The 17,872-nt window shown below is 48.0% G+C and overlaps 1 protein-coding gene across 1 annotated transcript in view; it reads right to left on the reverse strand.

Moving 5' to 3' along the window:
- The window catches only part of Hk1 (hexokinase 1), a 72,025-nt gene that overhangs the window by 1,601 nt on the left and 52,552 nt on the right, over positions 1-17,872 (reverse strand). Inside the window, exons 10-17 of the mRNA XM_046419665.2 lie at positions 17,397-17,701; positions 15,901-16,049; positions 15,321-15,440; positions 13,611-13,706; positions 12,849-12,948; positions 4,290-4,473; positions 2,194-2,349; positions 989-1,222 (exon numbers count right to left, since the gene is read on the reverse strand). Of these exons, the coding sequence (XP_046275621.1) occupies positions 989-1,222; positions 2,194-2,349; positions 4,290-4,473; positions 12,849-12,948; positions 13,611-13,706; positions 15,321-15,440; positions 15,901-16,049; positions 17,397-17,701 (1,344 nt within the window). The remainder of the gene's footprint in view (positions 1-988; positions 1,223-2,193; positions 2,350-4,289; positions 4,474-12,848; positions 12,949-13,610; positions 13,707-15,320; positions 15,441-15,900; positions 16,050-17,396; positions 17,702-17,872) is intronic.

Genomic DNA, 17,872 nt, shown 5'->3' on the forward strand with positions numbered 1-17,872 from the left:
CCTACTAGGTGCCCCATACTTCATAGACAGGACTTCCAGCCCTGTCAATGGCTATTATGCCACCAGGAAGATGGGACTGAGATAGGAACTGTCAGAGATTAAGCAATGGAGCATGGCATCTGAAAGGTGAAGCCAAGGTCAAATTCAAGTGTACATAGCCACTAAGCCTAGACCACTCCCCGGGTGCTGCCTCTGGTGACAATGAGGGCAGCTAAGGAGGCGGAGAGACAGGTGAGGACGGAGCTCGGCAGATGGCTTCACCCCAGCCACAGGCCTGAGGTAAGCGAGTAATCTCTCTGTGGCGTTGGGTGAGGTGTTTTTGAATAGGGTGACCCTAAGGCCTAGGTGGCCTAGGGTCCCGAGATACTAGGAGCAGCGCTACTTGCACTGGTTAAGGCACCCCCAGTTTAGGCATGGCCACTCTATTCCTAAGAGCCAAGCTTTGGAATACGCAGTAGATCAAAGAGCAGGTCCTTCTCTGGCATGGGATGTCCGACACTTCACCCAAAGTAGGTCACTTTGGACCCCTCCCTGTCCCAGAGTCAAGGGCCAGCACTGCACCTGCCCTTCCAAGTTTGACTTGGCAGGTGAACAAGACAATGGGCCCTGCTCCCTCTTCCATTTCCTCTTCGGACTCACCAAGCACAGCCTCCAGCCAAGCCGACCCTGGCCAGGCTGAAGGGGCAAGGCCACCCCACCCACACCTCAGCGAGCCCAGGAGAGCAGGGAGGGGGTCACACCCGCCAGCCACTGTGTCAGGTAAGAGGGTCAAGTAAGTGCCTTCTTCACTTCCCCAGGACCGCAAACCCTAGAGCTGCTCATCACCCGCCCCCCACCCCTGCCCTGTCCCCACACTCACAGTCGCAGGCAGCCATGCCCAGTGAGGAGTTTCTCAGACGGGAACTACACCCTGAAACCTGTAATCCTCCAGGGGACCCAGGAACTCGCCACCCAGCGCCCTCCGCCATCCCCCCCAAGCCCCACTCACTGCGGATGCAGCTTGTAGAGCGTCCCATCCACGCCCACCGTCACGTTCAGATGGTCCAGCCCTCTGTTCTCCCGGATCTTGTCCACCACGGCCGCCATGCCCGCCCCGCACAGCTGCGCAGCCCTCTTGGACACCACCCCGCACACGGTCTTGACCAGGATACTGTCATCGCACGTGCTGTTCAGACCCAGCTGCTGGAGGATGGCCCGGACCTGGAGCAGCGCTAACCGGTCACTGCAGCGAACAAAAAAAGCCAGGTGACTGGTCGAAGCAGGGCCTGCAGCCGGGGACTGACTTTTATTCCTGGGTGATACCCGATGAGCAACTCCCCACAGTCCTATCTGAGAACAGGATGGGGAATGGTGGCCAGAGTGCTCCCCTCCAAGTGTGCACCAAGTGTGCACCGGTCTGGAGAAAGCTATTTGCAATTGTCTGCAATGATAAAGGAACGTTTTGATGAAATTTCTTGTTTATAAATCTTGTGTGTGACTCTGATTTTTTTTTTCCCCTTAGGATGTATTTCTGGGTCAAAGGGCTTTTTTTTTTTTTAAGAGAGAGAGAGAGAGAGAGAGAGAGAGAGAATCCCTCAATATTTACTTTTTAGTCACTGGCGGACACAACATCTCTGTTGGTACATGGTGCTGAGGACCGAACCCGGGCCGCACGCACGCCAGGCGAGCGCGCTACCGCTTAAGCCACATCCCCAGCCCCTCAAAGGGCTTTTGATACCCATTGGCAGATGTCTTTCAGAAAGTTATGTCAGCTCACTCTCCAGCCAATACAATATTTGGCCACAAGTATCCTCAGAAGAAACAGCACTTTCAAAACTTCTGACCATTTCCTAAGGCAGCCATTGCCACCTGGTTTACTTTGCATTCTTCTCTAGTAAGGAGGACTTACTGTTTGTTTATTGGCCATGACTACCTGATGTGTTCCCCAACTTTTTTTCCTTCTCCTGGTATATTTGTCTTGTTTGTATTTAATTGATAGAGATGACAATGACAATGATGGTGATGATAGACCAGCCAGTCTCTTTTTAAAGGATTTACTCTGTGACATGTTTTCCACACATGACATCGTTTAGTCCTCCACTAGCCACCAAATGTAGGATTATTCCCACTTGAAAGACGAGGAAACTGAGGCTGGGAGAAATGGAGTCTCTCAATCTCACGGTCAAATGGTGGTAGAAAACCATCCCCACTCACCTCTCAATCTGAGAGAGATATTTGGTCTCAAAGATGCCCCTGGTCTTCAGCGGCTCAGAGATCTGCCCTCGGAAGAGGAATCCCTTCTTGGTGAAGTCGATCAAGATGTTGCGGACAATTTCACCCAGGTACATACCACTAATCATCTTCTCATACCTGCCACAGGAGGAAGGGGGCTGCAGTGTCCTTCCCAGGAGCCCTTGCTCTCAGGGTCTTTCTGGGTCGCACACCTGCCCTGTGCTCCCCAGCTGAGGCAAAGACCAGGAAGGACCACGGAACCCTCCGCCCTCTCCACATCAGACACCACCCCGCAGCATTCATGCCTTGCTGCTCAGTGGTCACCTCCCTGCTGACCTCCTGCGCTTGCCTGGGTGAATCTCAGCCAGATGCCATGTCCTGGAGGACATGCCCCCCAGACTGGCTCTACCTTCCTATGCCAGGCTCCCTTGCACCTCGCCCTTCTCCTTCTCCACAATGACACAGGCCCACCGCCTAGGAGGGACAGGGAGTGTGCATATTGCTCAGCTCTGAGTCCCGAGGGCACAGCATGGCACCATGCCAGGCCCTCAGCTATGTGCTCAGTACAAAGCTGCAGAACAAGCACATGACTGGACGGAGCCTTAAAGGGACAAGAGGACCACGGAGGGAAAAATTCCTCAGTTTTCTGAAGGTTTTGCAAATGGCACAGTGCTGGTCAAGCACACAGCAGAGTGATAAGCCACACAGGTGGGAGAATTCAGTGGCCACAATGCTCGAGGTCACCCTGTTCTTGGGACTTTTAATTTCCTGCCCTTTCCAGGTTCAAGGGCCTCAAGAAATGACTAGGGATTTAGATGCCTCCATGGCACACACCCAGGCCCAGGATCCCCAAGCTGAGAATCTGGATATTCCAGAATATTTGGGAAGATTTCATGTGGTCCACAGAAAATATGTGGAACAGCAGAGAATGGCAGAAAGTGTGGGTATCACCACGGTCCCCATCCAGCCCTTCTCACTGCATCAAGGGGACAATCTCAGCTTACTGCTGAAGTGTCTTTGAGCCCTGCTAACACTTGCTGATCACCTTTCAACAAAGGCAGTCTTGGTTTAGAGGCTTTAGCAGAGCATGAGAACTAGCTAGAACTGAATAACAGTTCTTCACTACATTCATTCCACGATTAGCATTTACTTAGGGCGATACTGGTTTTACCTTTCTCCCCTTCACCATTAAATTTAAGAATATAAGCTGATTTTTAAAAAACATTAAATAAGCCAGGTGTGGTGGTGTGATGGAGACACCTGTAATTTCAGCTACTTGGGAGGCTAAGGCAGGAGGATCGCAAGCTCAAGGCCAGCTTGGGCAACTTAGTGAGTCCCTGTCTCAAAATCAAATAAATAAAATAAAATAAAATGGACTAAGGATGTAGCTCGGTGACAGAATGCTCCTGGATTCAATCCCCAGCATTAGAGGAAACAAACCAACGAACAAAACTCTAAGTGAATAACACATAGGCAGTATTCAGGAAAGGCAAAACCTTGAGAGCGGCAGGGGACCAACTTATGTTGGGAGGTGCTATCCAACCCTTCTTTCTGCTTCCGGGGACACAACTAGGACAGACTAGTTCTTGGGGGCTTGAGACAAAGGGTCATTCATCTAATTTCCAATGCCATTTCAGACCAGGTCCCTGAAACCTAAGCTGCAAGCTCCACATGGCCACTAGGTGGCGATGGAGACTCACAGGGTTTCAGAAGGAAGAACCGGAAGGGCCTCTGCCTCAACCCAGACCCACTGCTCCACCCCCATATATTTTTTTGAAGGGGGAGAAATGCAGGGGAAAGCCAAACTCGTCCAGGCCTACACAGGTCATGAGGCAGTGGTGTGTTAGCTGTCACCTATCCTCTGGGCATACTCTGGGACCATCTTGTACTGTCAGGGGCTCATCCTCCCAGGTCCTCTGCTGTCCATAGGCCAAAAGTCAAGGTCAGGAGTACCAAAGGGACCAGACTCCAAGCTTCTGTCCAGACCTTACTTCTACTAGAAACCTCTTCCACTGCAGTGGAATATAGCCAGACCCTCCCCACCGGTCCCTTAGGGACCACCTCCACCTGGCAGTTACCTTTGTTTCCCAGCATTTAGAGAGTATTCATCCACCAATCTGTCATACTCTGTTCTAATATCATCCAGACTCCCGTTGTCGCCAAAGGCACCCCACTCCATGTTGATACACATTCGCCCTTCAGTCCCCTCCAACATCTCGACATTCTTCATTTCCTCCATGTAGCAGGCATTACAGCCAGTCCCTGTAACACACAAGGGTGGGAATGAATGGCTATGCCACCCAAGACCAGTTGAGGGTCTCGCAACTGGCCTGAGGCCTGGAACCTGGGAGTCCACAGATAAGGGGTACGTTTTTGAGATGGTCAAAGCAATACCTTTGCTTTCCCAATGTTTTCCAGGAAAAGATACAAGATACAAATGGAGTATCTGAGTTAAACCACCTGCTAATCCACTTTAAGTCGAGAGCCTCACGTGTTGACCTGTACAGACAAGGAGATATTTATGTGAATAGAAGATGGTCTTCCAACAAAGAAATGTATCTCCAAAGGTGCAAGTTTAGGTGGTAGCTTGAAGAAAAAAATGTGTGTGCACATACATACGTGCTTATATATACACACATATACATACACATATGACACCTGGGGGTCGGCGACTCCCACACCTGAGGTGTCCACTCCTCTTTCCTGGCAGGATGGGCTCTGCCTGCTCAAGCTCTCCACACACTTCAGAAGGCAGCCCAACTTTCTAACGCAATGGTTCTTTACTTTTTGGTACCTTTCTGAAAAATCTGATGATGATGCAGAGATGAAGGAACAGCCCTCTGAATGTTCCCACAAATGCACACATGCCTCGGACATACGGTTTCCAGGGCTCAGGGGCTTCTGGTTTCCACTCCTCAACTCCCTACAGCAGGGTGACTCGGAGTGGCCATGCAAAACTGGGGTGGGACCACAGATGGTTTTCTGTGCCAGTCCACAAGGAGCCAAGTAAAGAAATTGAGAGGACGCATTCACAGCAGTTTTAATTGCCATGATACATACCCAGGCTCACGGTCATGTCAGAGTGTCCACTTTATGCTTTGAATTAGGCTTTGCTGCTCTACCCCTGCAACTTATTTTTTAAATAGACATGTTTCTTTCTCTTCCTTTCTCCAGGCTCCTCCCTAATCCCCCGCCCCTAATCTCAAGGGAAACAGAATTACTTTGTTTCCCCATCCTAGGCAGAGTTACCTGTCCCTGAGCACACACCCACTATAGGAATGAAGTAATTCAGACTTGGAGATGGCGCTAGAAGATCTCCACCAGAAATGACTATCACCCAAATTAACAAGTGAATTACAGCTCTGGACACAGAACCATGGAATGTAGCCTTTGAGTCACCTCTTTAAAAGCCTGATGGGCAGAATCAGCAGCCTCTGGGACAGGAGTCCCCTGTGCTTCTCCTTTGCAAGCAAAGCAATAAATCTTCTCTTTCCTTTTTCTTAAAACTGTGTCCTTGTTATTGGATCGGCACTGGGGGTGAGGACTGAGCTTTCGGTAACAAATCTGACGAAGGCAGCCCCCACTCCAGCTTTCTGGGCAGGCCCGGCTCTCCAAGTACCCCCACGTCCATTCTGAGGATGCAAGGCGGCTGGAGAACTGGTTGAGCACCAAGTGCAGGAGAGTGAGGAGACAGGTAATATGTCTCGGGTGGAACCAGAGGAGCTGATGACTAGAGCAAGGGACTGAGGGACTATGCCAGCAGCTGCCAAAGCTCATTTTGCTTTGGAGAACTCCTGCCTTCTCTCTCTGAATGGTACAGGTTGTTTCATCTTGGTCCGTCGCAGTACCCTTGGCCATCTGTTCAGTCCCCCAGCATACACACCAAGATCCTTGATTCCACACGTCTGTTTCCTCTTGGTAGGGACATCTGTGGTGCCACTGGTACAGGAGTCATGGTTAAACAGGACTTGAGAACCTAGGGATATTTACTCCCTTCTGGTCTGTTCTAGCTTCTCATCTGTTTGTTGGCCTTGGTTTGGGGAATTCCTTCTAATTGTCTGTGTTTTTCTTTGAATCTGTTACTGCCACTTTTAAGACATGGGCATACTGTGCTGGTCCTATAGGAAGTCTCTTGGTAAAGATGTTGGCTGGTCTGTCTGGTTTAAAGGTTCCTGTGTGTCAGGTATGGTTTGGGGAATCCTTTCTGGTTGTCTGTTTCTTTTTTGTATGATCTTGCAATTGGAGTTGGTCTGTCAGAGGTAAAGTAAGTGGAAGAGAGGGCCACCTATAGGTATAAACCTGCCTAAGGAAAAGATAATATTTTACTGTAACAATCTAATTGTTTGAATAGCTTTTTAACAGCTTTCTGAATTACTCTATGACCTTGCAGATGGAGTTGGTCTATCAGAGGTAAAGTAAGTGGAAGAAATTTTTATGTGCAGGCCTATCTGTTTTATTTTATTTTATTTTTTGAGAGAGAGAGTGAGAGAGAGAGAGAGAGAGAGAGAGAGAGAATTTTTTGTCTGGCTGTGTGTTTTTGTATGTTACAGGCCCTTTAAGACATGGGCCATACTGCACTGATCTTACCTGCAGTCTCTTGAGAAGAGAAATCTTGGTTGAATTGGTCACTGATAGGTATAAGCCCGTCTAAGAGAAAGATGCTTTACTGTAACACAATCTGGCCTTTGAATGGTTTTCTGGATTATTATACTATCTTGCAGTTGGAGTTGGTCTGTCAGTGGGTAAAGGATAGGCAAAAAAATAGAGATTTGGTGTGTACAGGCATTTATACAGTTGCACGATAAGGAGCCTGAACGGTCAGGAACTAATTTGGATCCTGAAAGCAGTTCCTCTGGTGTGCAAGGATAGCAGGACACCAGGAGAAAAGGTTTAAGAAGACTTAAATCCTTTAAACCCAATTCTGGCACTCCCAGCACCGTTTCTCAGCCAGGTCATCTCCATGTGGGTCGGGACACCAGCCCTGGGCTGGGAGGAAATCCCAGGAAAGCTGCCTGGGCTGTAAAAGAGTGGCCACAGACAGCTGGCCTCTGCCCTGCCTTCCAGCCCCTTCTGCCCACGGGGACGGAGACTGCTGGCCACAAAGGATGTGGCAGTAGGTTCCAGCACTGTTTATGACCTAGGGACAAGGAAGAGCCTCCCCTTTTCAGATCTGACAGGACACCCCATTTGGCCAGGGGATATCCGTCACTGGGGCAGAGCAATTCTTGCTATAACTGTATCCCATCAAACTAAATGCCTGGGGAGACTGGTAAGCAACTGCATCCAGAAAAGAAAAGAAAACAAACAAAAAAAACCCCACCAACTGTGTTTTGCCCAGGGATCTTCAAGGAAGGCTAAAGAAAAGGGTGGAAAGGGCCTCCTCCACTGATATCAATATGCCTCCTGTAAGAACAGGGCCTAAAAGGAGGCTCTGGGTACAACTGACAGTGGGGAACTCATTTAATGTTGATAGCATTGTGATTCTAATAAGGGACACAGGTCAGAGTCAAAACTCTCCTGTGCTCCAACTCTCTGAATGCCACCTGGGGGAAAAAATATTCAGGCACAGTTTTTGTATAGGCAGATGGTCCAACCCTCTCCTGGGATGAAATCTGTTGTGTAAATTAAGTCACAGATAACATTAATAAGGACTGTTTCAGAATATGAATTTAAGAAAGGGTCTGAAACTAAAAAAAGAGACATAAGAAAGTTAGAGGTGTGGAAATATATTTTAGTATGAAAAAGTCAAAGGTAAAGGAAATGTTTCTGGATAAAAAAGTATTTTGTCTGGTAAAGTAATATTCTTATGCTAAAGTCCAAAAAGAAAAATAGGACAAACCCAAGGATGGAAACAAGTTGTGAATGTCTAAGTCAGTTGCAGAATGTGTGGAAGGTAAATCTCAAATGGATAAGAAGCAAGGTCTGCAACAATGATCTGCTCTCATCCGTCAAGATAATTTCTTGTATCTATTAGGTGTTGTTACTTAGGGAAACTAAATCTTAAAGGAATTAGGGTTTGTACCTGTTTTAAAGTCTTTTAAATGATTATGTTATACCCGGTTAAATAAACAGCTGTTATTTTAGGTTATAACAATATAGTTGACACCCTAATGGGACTAGATATATGTATACATCTGAGAACTATGTTTGTATGAGACTTAAGTGTTAAGTAATGAAATGAATATCATTCATATTCATATAAATGAATAATGTTTCATTTTATGTTATAAAATAAAGTGTATGTAAGTTTATGGGCAAGGTAACCAATAAGTGTTCTCTTTTATACTTTGTTTCTGACATAGAAGGGCCACACTGCCATTTGAAGACCTGTCTTATATCTGTTTGCTTTGACTAAGTCAATTTCTGATCATTACCTCTGTTTCCTAAATATATAAAGAGATTTACGCCTATCCTTTGATTTTTGCTAATACTGCTAACCCACACAGACCTGTGATTATTTTTTTCCCATATATTGTGGATTCTAAATTTTATTCAAAGTTAAACTTAGTTAAATTTAAAGCTTAGGAGAGCACTTTACCAAGTTGATATTCTCCAAACTAAAATTGTCTGTACAATATCTCCTTCAGATTTATAAAGAAATAACAAATTTGGTTGGAATTTGTGTCATTTAATATTTTATAACTGGCTAAAGGTAACCCGTTGTTAATAAGTTATATATAAAATTTTGTGTTACACTGGGATGGGAATTTAAATGTATTTTTGGAAGGTAATAAGGAGAGCCAGATTTATTCAAAGGTTGACAATGTGGAAAATGAAAACATTCTGCCATCTCTTCCCCAAAAGGGAAGTTGAGAGCTCTTTCCACCTCTGCTTATGTTTCAGCGGTAATGTACTATGTTAACTGATTCAGATAGACTTGGGAAATAATACATGAGAACTTTGTAGAAAGATATTTTTAAAAGGGGCAAAGAGCAGATTCAGAAGACACTTTTCAAAATTTGTCAAGGGGCCAGCCTGGCTTGAATTAAGGCTCTGCCTCTTGTTCTTCTCCATTTTGGGATGGTTCTGAAGTAGAATAGAATTAAGCTTATTTAAAGTTGTGTTCAAAAAATGGATTTTTGTTGTTGTAAAGATTACTGTGAACTCAAAGTAAACAGGGAATGTAATACGAAATTTAATTAAAGGTTTTGGGTAAAATTTTAAAGGTGTTTAGGTTTGTAAAAAGAGTTTTTAAAAAGTAAAACTTGTGCCGAGCATGGTGGTGCACGCCTGTAATCCCACTGATTTAGGAGGCTGAGGCAAGAGGACTGTGAATTCAAAGCCAGCTTCAGCAATTTAGTGAGGTACTAAGCAACTGACTGAGACCCTGTCTCTAAATAAAATACAAAATAAGGTTGGGGATGTGGCTCAGTGGTTGAGTGCCCCTGAGTTCAATCCCCAGTAGCCAAAAAAAAAAAAAAAAAAAAATTAAAGTAAAACTTGTATGTAATTGAGTTGATAAATATATTTGCAGAGGCTAATCAGAAATCAAAGCTACATTAGTGTTTGTTTTATATTTTCCTTGGAAGACTTTATAATTGTTGCCTGTTAGTATTTTGCAGAAATATTGCTTCTGTATTTGAGACAATAAGCCATCAGGGAAGACAGGATACTATCTCCAATTAATTCAAAGGGGTAACTATAAAATTATAGATATTAAAGTTATAACCTGTTACTCCCACTTTAAGACTGGTGAAACTAGCCTGCTGGGTGTTTAAAACCAAAAACTTGGAGACCAAAGTCAAGGAAGTAAAAGGGCCAAGGAAAAAGCAGCCAATATTTTGGCACTTGCCCTCTGAGGTAAGTCAGGACCCAGAGAACAATGGGACCTGCAACTCTGGTGAGTCACTCAATCTGCCCATCAGGGAGATCAAGAGGACTCTAGAGAAAAGAAGGCAACCAGTGCACATTCTGCAAAGAGGAGGGTCATTGGAGGGGGAAATGTCTCTGAGGCTTCCAAGAGAAGCCACGGGTGGTCCGCAGGACCCTGACTCATCCTGGTAAGTGGCATCACTGGCAGAGAAAAGTTAAAGGAGCCAAGAGGCTTCACACACATTCCCAAGAGTGATCTCTGAGGAATCTCAGTTGATTCTTAACAGTGGATAGAAAAAAAGGTCAGTTTTAACCAACCTGGTCTTAAACACTTAGCGGGAGAGTACAGCCAAAGCACACTCCTACTGGGGCCGGTCAAATCTCTGTGCATAAGATATTACCACCAGAGATTATCACAGACTGAAGACACTTAGTAACATCTTTGACTCCTACTGGAGATGTATATTTGTATCAGCCCTGCCAAAAGTAAAGCTGAAAACTATAAGGGAAGGGTCTTAGTGTGAGATTGAACTCATTAAAAATAATGATCACAAAGGACTCTAGAGTCCCAAGTTTATCCTGGGTCAATTTGAGCCTGATCTCCTAGACCCTACAAATCTTCCAACTTCCTACATAGATAATTTGATCTGTTTTTCACTGATATGATTATGAGTTACTGTTTTCAGAGACTGGCTGAAATACCAATTGCTTTTGTGCTAATTGTTAAAGTAATGCTTTGCTGTCTTGTTTATTGGTGTCTTAGCATCATCTCTGCCCTACGTATGCCTTGTCCAGTTGCCCATCAACTGTCACCATGGCCCTCTGGACTGCCCCGATGCTGAATACCCTTAACTGTCCATGCTCCATCTGATAAGAATTTGGGTCACTTCCCCCAACTTTACCCTCTCTCAGCAGGAGGCAGCTTAGAGATGTCATCATCCGTTTTCCATAGAAATGGAATATGGAAATGGACAGTGGGGAAATGTGACACTGCTCCACTTTATGCTCTGAATTAGCCCTTGCTGTCCTGACACTGCAACTTATTTTTAAAATGCACATGTTTCTTTCTCTTCTTCTCTCTCTCTCCTGCTCCCTAATTTCGGGGGAAACCAGATTACCTTTCTTCCACATCCTAGGCAGTTATCTGTCCGTAAGCACACACCCACCACAGGAACAAAGTAATTCAGACTTTGGGGCCCCCTGTTCCCCATGATGGGCAGACTCCCAGCCTTTGGGACAGGAGTCCTTTTTTTCTTAAAATCATGTCCTCGTTGTTGGATTGGCATTGGGAACAAGGACCAAGCTTTGGGTAATAGTCATTGGACTGAAAATTTAAAAACCAACCAACCCAGGAGTCCTTCCCATAGGTATCTCAATATGCACTTGAATCACCTGGGAGCCTGTGATGATGCAGATCTGACTTGGGAGGTCTGGGGGTGGGGCCCAGGGCTCTGCATTTCTAACCAGCCCCTCCTAAGTGGTAGGGATGCTGCAATCCATGGACCACACTTTCAGCAACAAGGCCCTGGAAACACCCAGGTGGGACCTAGGTGAACTCAGATATGCCCCCCGCCAACCAGAAGTGCCAGGTCACCTTTATCCTCGATGAAGAAACTTGAGTGGCATCTGCAGACTCTTGATGTTACTGGATTCCTATGTTTTTTTTTTTTTGTTGTTGTTGTTGTTGTTCCTAGCTTCTCAGTATAAAACAGAAAGCAGAGAAGCCCAAGAAGTGGAAGGGGAGGAGACATACTTGCCCACGGGGGTTTTGAGCAATCAATTGATGGAGGAAAGAAAATGGCTGATGCCAAGCTGTCCTGAACCAGACAGGCCTGGCTCCTAGGGAAGAAGTGAAGACCAGTCTGCAAGAGGAGAATGTGCTGTGTCACCCTAGCTTTGTGTGTCCTACCTGAGCCCGTCCCCAGGCAGAAGGAAGGTAAGGGCTGGGTGGAGGGAGCTTTGCTCAAGAAAGAAGAGATAAAGCCCCTGAGCCAGGCCCTCACCCGCCTTTCCTGGGGCTGCTTCCTGGTTTTCTAAACTTCAACAGAAGCCAAAAGGTTCTCCTGGCACAGGAGAGTGGCCTGATGGGGTCATCTCCAGATACTCTGCAAATGGTACCCAAGGTAGGGAGACGTTCCTCCCTGTCCAAGTTGAGTCTGCAGATGCTGGCTGTGAGGGGCCTCTGCCCAGTGCCTTCTCACACTAGGAACGGATCCACTGGACAAATGGTCTCCTCACAGCCCAAATTTAAGCTCCTGAGGCCCAGGCCTCTGCCATGTGTGAATACAAGGGAAAAGGCTGCAGAACCCACAGGTAACCATTCTGTAACCTTCTTTAGTGACTAGGACCCTCACTAACAGTGGCTGCTGAGGGTAAAATGGCACCTGAGGCCACTCTGGCCTTTTCCAGCTGGAAGCATTGTCAGGAGAAAAAGTGATTTTTGCTTCCTTTCCAGTCTGACTCCCACAGCCACACGTCCTGGGAGCCCCTCCATACAGCCCAACAGTGTTGCCCTGCCAGCCAGGACAGCGCCAGGTACCCCACCCTGTCCACCCGGGCCACAGGGTCTTTGCACTCTCTCTTCTGGAAAGCCCCATTCTTGACGGTCTATCACAATCCATGTGCAGCACCATGGGGGTCCTGGGGAGGGATAACCCTCCAGTGAACTCTGAGGTCTTCGTCCAGCACTGAACTCTAAAGATGGCAAAGGGACAGTACAGACAGATTGTCCCAAACCGAGGACCAAGCTACTGAGTCCAGGTGCCAGAGAGAAGGAAAACCCAGTTCTCCCTTGACCAAGAAGAGATGCTTCCCAGAGCACCCACCTACAATAAGTCCAACCTCACAGTTGGGTTCCTCATAAGCACACGTCATCATGGTGCCCACCGTGTCGTTGACCATAGCCACCACATCCAGGTCGAATTCCTTTGAAAAGAAAAGGGACACTGCTTTAGGGTAGGGGTGGCTCCAATCCTGCTTGTTCACTGCTGCACAGTAACCAGTGTGATCTGCTAGGGCTTTGTTCTAGAATGGGTGCCGTCAGGGGGCAGGGACAATCCTATGACTATGTTCCGAGTTCTGACATGATCATGGATGACTCTGTCTAAATCCGTCAGGCCAACAGGGCGACTGTGCCTAATGTTTGTACTCGGGTACACTGAGTTCAATAGAACACGACGTCCTAGTGACAGTGCAGGCCAAGCCCCACTGTAGACAGCTCTTTATGACAGTCATGATTTCACCTTTCTTTAAAAAAATACCTCTCTGGGCTCGGGTGTGGCTCAGTGGCAGAGTGCTTGCCTAGCATGTGTGAGGCACTGGGTTCAGATTCTCAGCACCACAGATCAATAAATAAAATAAAGGTTCATAGACAACTAAAAAATATTTTTTAAAAAATATCACTCTCTTAACAACACAAAACTTATAACCCTCGTTTCAATGCAGCAGTTGGGTGAGGAAATGGGGATCTTATATTACCCACATCGTAAACTTCTTTATTGTTCAAATTGTTTACAATAAGCAAGCAGTTTTTATATCCACCCCCCCTCCCCCCAAAAGAGTTTTTAAAACGTTCTTTTGATAGTTACCTCTCTCCTTTTTATCGCATCCCTTAGTAAAGTGGCTACGTTGTGACCCACACAGTCAGTTGCCTTAAAACCCTTTGTCCAGGTGATCAGGATTCCCTGAAATGTGAGAGGCACCAGGAGGAGAGTTAGGCCATTTATCCTTCTGGGCAGAAGACAAAGTTTCACACCCTCCTCCCTCCCAAGTCAACGTCTGCTGAGGACTCCCACCCAGAGAATGTCCAAGCATCCGAGTGCCAAGCCAAGAGAATGTCCCTTCCCCTGCAGGCTCCCCACCCCCACCTACTGCACACACAGCTGTCTGCTTTTTAAATTTTTTTGATACCAGGGATTGAACTCAGGGGCGCTCAACCACTGAGCCACACCCCCAGCCCTCTTTTTGTATTTTATTTAGAGATAGGGTCTCACTGAGTTGCTCAGGGCCTCACTAAGCTGCTGAGGTTGACTTTGAACTCCTGATCCTCCTGTCCCAGCCTCCTGAGCTGCTGGATTAGAGCATACACCATGGTGCTCGGCAGCTGGCAGCTTTAAAAATCCCCTCTTTGCAGTTGGAGAAACTGAAGCACATAGAGTTAATGGCTATGTCCAAGTCCTTAGGAAAATGGCAATACTGGGGTTGGGGGTGTAGAACACGAGGCCCTGGGTTCAATCCCCAGTATCACTCAGAAAGGAAAAAATAAAGAAATGGCCATACTGGACAATTCTTACACAGGATCTTAGCCTGGTGCTGCCATGGCATGACCCACTAGCTCCCCTGAGGAATTTACTGACTACCTAACTGAAAGAAGGCATGATCTTAATAACTCCTATACTACCCCAAGTAAACCTCAGCTTCATTGAGTGGAAGTTGCACACTTGCTGGGGGGAAAAAAGCCACAGAGGCAAAGTCACTATGAGGAATATAAGGTGACAGTGGAAGCAAACTGCTTGGAAAAAAATCATTAAGGCTTTAAAAACTGCAAAAACAACAACACACATTTATATAGATCCAACTGCTCAGCTCTAAATTAGGAGGAGCCAGCGCCAAAGTCACAGTGCAGGATGGCATTACGTCACCCTCCCTGGCTCTCCCAGCACTGCCAATCATGCCTCAAACCCTGGCCCGATGCCCCCTCCGTGGCCACGCCCCCATTTGCAATGCCCAACTTGTTTGGAATATAAGAGAATAACAACTCTTCCAAGAAACAGGCTCAGTCCTGCCTGGGTGAGGGCGCAACCCACTCCCTGTGCCTGCATGTACCCAGCCACGCCACCCCAGCCCCGCCTGCACAGGTGCTGGATGCAAGCGGAAAGGCGGATCCCTCGGTGCAATGAGCTCCCTGAGGACAGGAACAGGAACCCTCAGCTCTGTGCTCAGAGCTTAGTCCTCAGCCTGTCCTCAGCCCCTCCTGGGCCCTGTTTCGTCTCATCTATCAAATGAGCATGTATTAAGCCACCATCTGACACCCCAGGGAACACAGAAGAGGGTGAGGAGGTTCTTGGTGCCTGGAGGCCCCAAAGGCTTCCCAGAAGAGGAGACTGCTGTCAATAATGCGAGAGGAGAGGAGGGCTCAGGATGCTCTGGGGTGGGTAGAATAAAGCCTGGGTACACTCTCCGGGCCATGGAAGCCAGAAGCAGACACGTAGGGGTGACAACGAGCCTGGAGAAGGCCTCCAGGGCCAGCCCACTGTGGCCACGCAGGTGCCATCATTATTCCAAAGGAAGAGACTCACCGCATCCAGACTCGTCTGCTTGCAAGGAAATGAGAAGGTGAAGCCCAGAGGCATCCGGGGGCCTTTGATCCCCATGTAGTCCAGGAAGTCAGAGATGCAGGAGACGATGTGGTCAAACAGCTGTAGGGGACAAGAAGGGATCACCCAGGCTCTCTCTGGTTTCATACTTTCAGCACACACACACACACACACAGATACACATACACACAGGCACACACACACAGGCACACACACACACCACACACAGGCATGCGCACACACACACAGGCACACACACAGGCACGCGCACACACACACAGGCACACACACACAGGCACACATATAAACACAAACAGGCACACACACACACACACACACACAGGTACATGCAGAGCAAGCCCCTTTCTCCAGGATCTACCAGCCACCAGAGCGCTGTGGACCAGGCAAGGCTGAAAATACCCAGTGCTTTGGGGCCACAAGGGAAGAAATGCACAGCTGGGGGCATCCCTGGCAGGTGTTGGTCCTCACGAGACCACGGGCACCTCCAGGCCTGTGTGTGCCGTGCACACACTACAGACATGAAAAAGCAGATCCAACTCACCTCTTCCCCAGTGCCCTGCATGATCTCAAGGGGAATGGCATAGATTTTATTGTGCATTTCCACTGTTCTCTTTTTCCCACTACGAATTTTCACCAGCAGGACACGGAAATTCGTTCCTCCAAGATCCAGGGCCAAGAAGTCACCATGCTCTGTTAAGAGTAAAGAACACAAAGAATGCCACAAACTGCTACGTGCCTCTGGGCAGCTGGCAAGCCCTAGACTCCAGAATTGCAAGAGGAGGGTCTCCAGGTTGCACACAGGGGTAGGGGGGTGGGAGCTGGAACCACCCAACCAGTACACAGCGTGGGCTCTGAGGAGGGGTGGGTACTAAATCACTGCCCACAGCCACCGAGTCACACTGCAAGGACAAAAGGCCCCAGGAGTGAACTGCCTGTCACAATAACAAATAAACTTCACAAGCCTTATTAAAAAGACTTGCAACGATGCCCTGATTTTAGGGAACTTCATACAAAAATGAATAATTCATGTCAACGTGTGGAGTGTTTGCAGAAGTAGCCACTATCCTTCCCACCAAAAGATGGGGGTCTGTTTCTCCTCCCCTTGGATCGTGGGTCCAACAGAATACGGCAGAAGCACTGCTGAGCCAGGTCCTGACCTCAGCCTCCAAGAGGCTTTAAAGTCCTTTTCTGCCTCCAGGTGGACCCTGCTGCTGCCACTGAAGAGCCCAAGCCCAGTAAGTAGCCTGCTGGAGGGTGACCCACGCAGCCAAGCACCCTGCACCCCAGCAGGTCACCCTCCCAGCTGACCGTCCAGCTGACTGCAGCTCAGGAACGAGTCCAGCAGAGGTCAGCCAAGCCTGGACCAGAGAAGCAGAACCATCCCGCTGACACAGAGACTCGTGAGCAATAATAAATGCTTGCTCGTTTATGCCACTAAGTGTCCTGCTCTGGCCAATCATGCATCATTAGTGCATATAAGTAACTTACACAGAAGATATTCATATCACAAACACGCATTATTCCGAGGATCCACCCCAAAGCTCTTCAGATTCTGCACAAAGCTCAGCTCCAATAAGAACCATGGAGGTGGCATTGGGCACTGGATGGTGTTCTTCAATCTGCCTAGATGTGACAAGCCCAGGGACCCTGCTTCCTTCACACACACCCTGCCGGGACTGAGGAAGGCAGCACTGTGTGTTGATTCTTCTGACACTTTGCCATGTTTGTGAGCCAACCTAGAACAACCTCAGGGCCCAGCTTCCTTCTACGGTGAAACCAACTCCCTAATTCTAACATGGCTTTAGAGACAGTGCTGGACCGGGAGGTTGGGCCAGAGGGATTTAGCAGCCCTGAGCCACACACACAGGACAAGCTGGTGGTAAAAATGGAGAAGAGTCGGAATGAGCTTCCCTCTCCTGCCAGATCAGGCATCACTAGTGCAAACGCATCCACTGGAGGATCCACCCCATCCCAGCTCTGCAGTGATGGGGTCACTGTCATGAGCAGGAGGACCTGACAGTCCCAACAGGCCCTCACCGGTCCCATCTGGGGTGCTCCGGACAAAGGAGGGGAGCATCTTGACCACAGCCTTGTCATTTGTCTGCTTCCTCAGCCCCATCTCCATCTCGGTCCGCATCCTCCTCTTCACCTCCAGCAACATCTCCTTGGTGAGGTGAAAGTGGGCGAGGGTCTCCTCTATCTGCCGGTGCTGCTCAGCCAAGCGGTAGGCCACTGCGGTCACCATGGCGGCCCCCTTGCCACTGCCACTCTCCGAGAGGAGGAAACGAACATCGGAGTCGGGCACCAGGCGCCTCAGGGTCTTGTGGAAACGCCGAGAATACCTGGGGAAGAAAGTGGAGTGGGCGTGCCATGATGGCTGGACTGAGCCACCGGTCAGGGGCCTCTTGTGGTGCTGGGGATTGAACCCAAGGCCTTGTGCATGTGAGGCAAGCACTCTACCAACTGAGCTATATCCCCAGTCCTCTGGTACCCCTTTATTTTTCTTTCTTTTT

The sequence above is a fragment of the Marmota monax genome, unplaced genomic scaffold (assembly GCF_021218885.2).
Source record: "Marmota monax isolate L192 unplaced genomic scaffold, Marmota_monax_Labrador192_F-V1.1 WCK01_AAM20220418_F8-fsc00019, whole genome shotgun sequence".
NCBI lineage: Eukaryota > Metazoa > Chordata > Mammalia > Rodentia > Sciuridae > Marmota > Marmota monax.